Source organism: Priapulus caudatus, unplaced genomic scaffold (assembly GCF_000485595.1).
Source record: "Priapulus caudatus unplaced genomic scaffold, Priapulus_caudatus-5.0.1 Scaffold1916, whole genome shotgun sequence".
NCBI lineage: Eukaryota > Metazoa > Priapulida > Priapulimorpha > Priapulimorphida > Priapulidae > Priapulus > Priapulus caudatus.
The window spans coordinates 30,934-31,811 of NW_014578977.1; the positions used below are offsets into that span (position 1 = coordinate 30,934).

The 878-nt window shown below is 51.8% G+C and overlaps 1 protein-coding gene across 1 annotated transcript in view; it reads left to right on the plus strand.

Moving 5' to 3' along the window:
* LOC106817898 (E3 ubiquitin-protein ligase HERC2-like) overlaps positions 1–755 on the plus strand; it is a 25,666-nt gene extending 24,911 nt beyond the window's left edge. The window contains exon 20 of the mRNA XM_014822609.1: positions 713–755. Within this exon, the coding sequence (XP_014678095.1) occupies positions 713–755 (43 nt within the window). The remainder of the gene's footprint in view (positions 1–712) is intronic.
* The last annotated feature ends 123 nt before the right edge of the window (positions 756–878 follow it).

Genomic DNA, 878 nt, shown 5'->3' on the forward strand with positions numbered 1-878 from the left:
GGTGGTGCGTGGGAGGTGGTGTGGGCGTGGGTCGGTGGGTAGGGTCTGGGAGGCGGGTGGGGCTGAGGGAGGCGGGTGGGGCTGAGGGAGGCGGATGGAGCTGGGGGAGGTGGGTGGGGCTGGGGTGGGGGGTCATTGTTAGGGAACCGGTACTACTGACTAACATTGACCACCGTTTCACCATTAACCATTGACTACTGTTGAGTCTTATTGATCACCATTGATCACCATTGATCATCATTGATCATCATTGATCATCATTGATCGCTGGTCACTCGTCAGGTTCATAATAATATATATAAAATCTCGTAACTTTTGAAGTGAAGAGTCGTGCAAAGCAGTGGGTAATCGTACGTCCTTCCCTGACGTGTAGCATAGTCTCCCACCTTGTAAATTAGGGCCGCGTTGTCGGAAACACCGTTCCTGTCAAAGCCTAAAATATCATAACTTTTTAAACGAAGCGCTGCGCGTAAGTCACGACATTTCAGACTTACTATACTCACAACCATTCATGATGTTACTGAATTCAGCCCCCCTGGGATCCAGTATATGGGGTAAGGCCGTGAGGGTGTGAACAGGGCGTGACGATGTATTTGTTGTTGTTCAATGTGCACAGGGGTAAGGGAGACTACTTCAGGCTGGGCCACGGATCGATGTGATGAGGGTGTGAGGGTGTGAACAGACCGTGATGTGGTGTTATTGCTGTGTGCAGGGGTAAGGGAGACTACTTCAGGCTGGGCCACGGATCGATGTGATGAGGGTGTGAGGGTGTGAACAGACCGTGATGTGGTGTTATTGCTGTGTGCAGGGGTAAGGGAGACTACTTCAGGCTGGGCCACGGATCGATGTGATGAGGGTGGGAGGGTGTGAATACACCG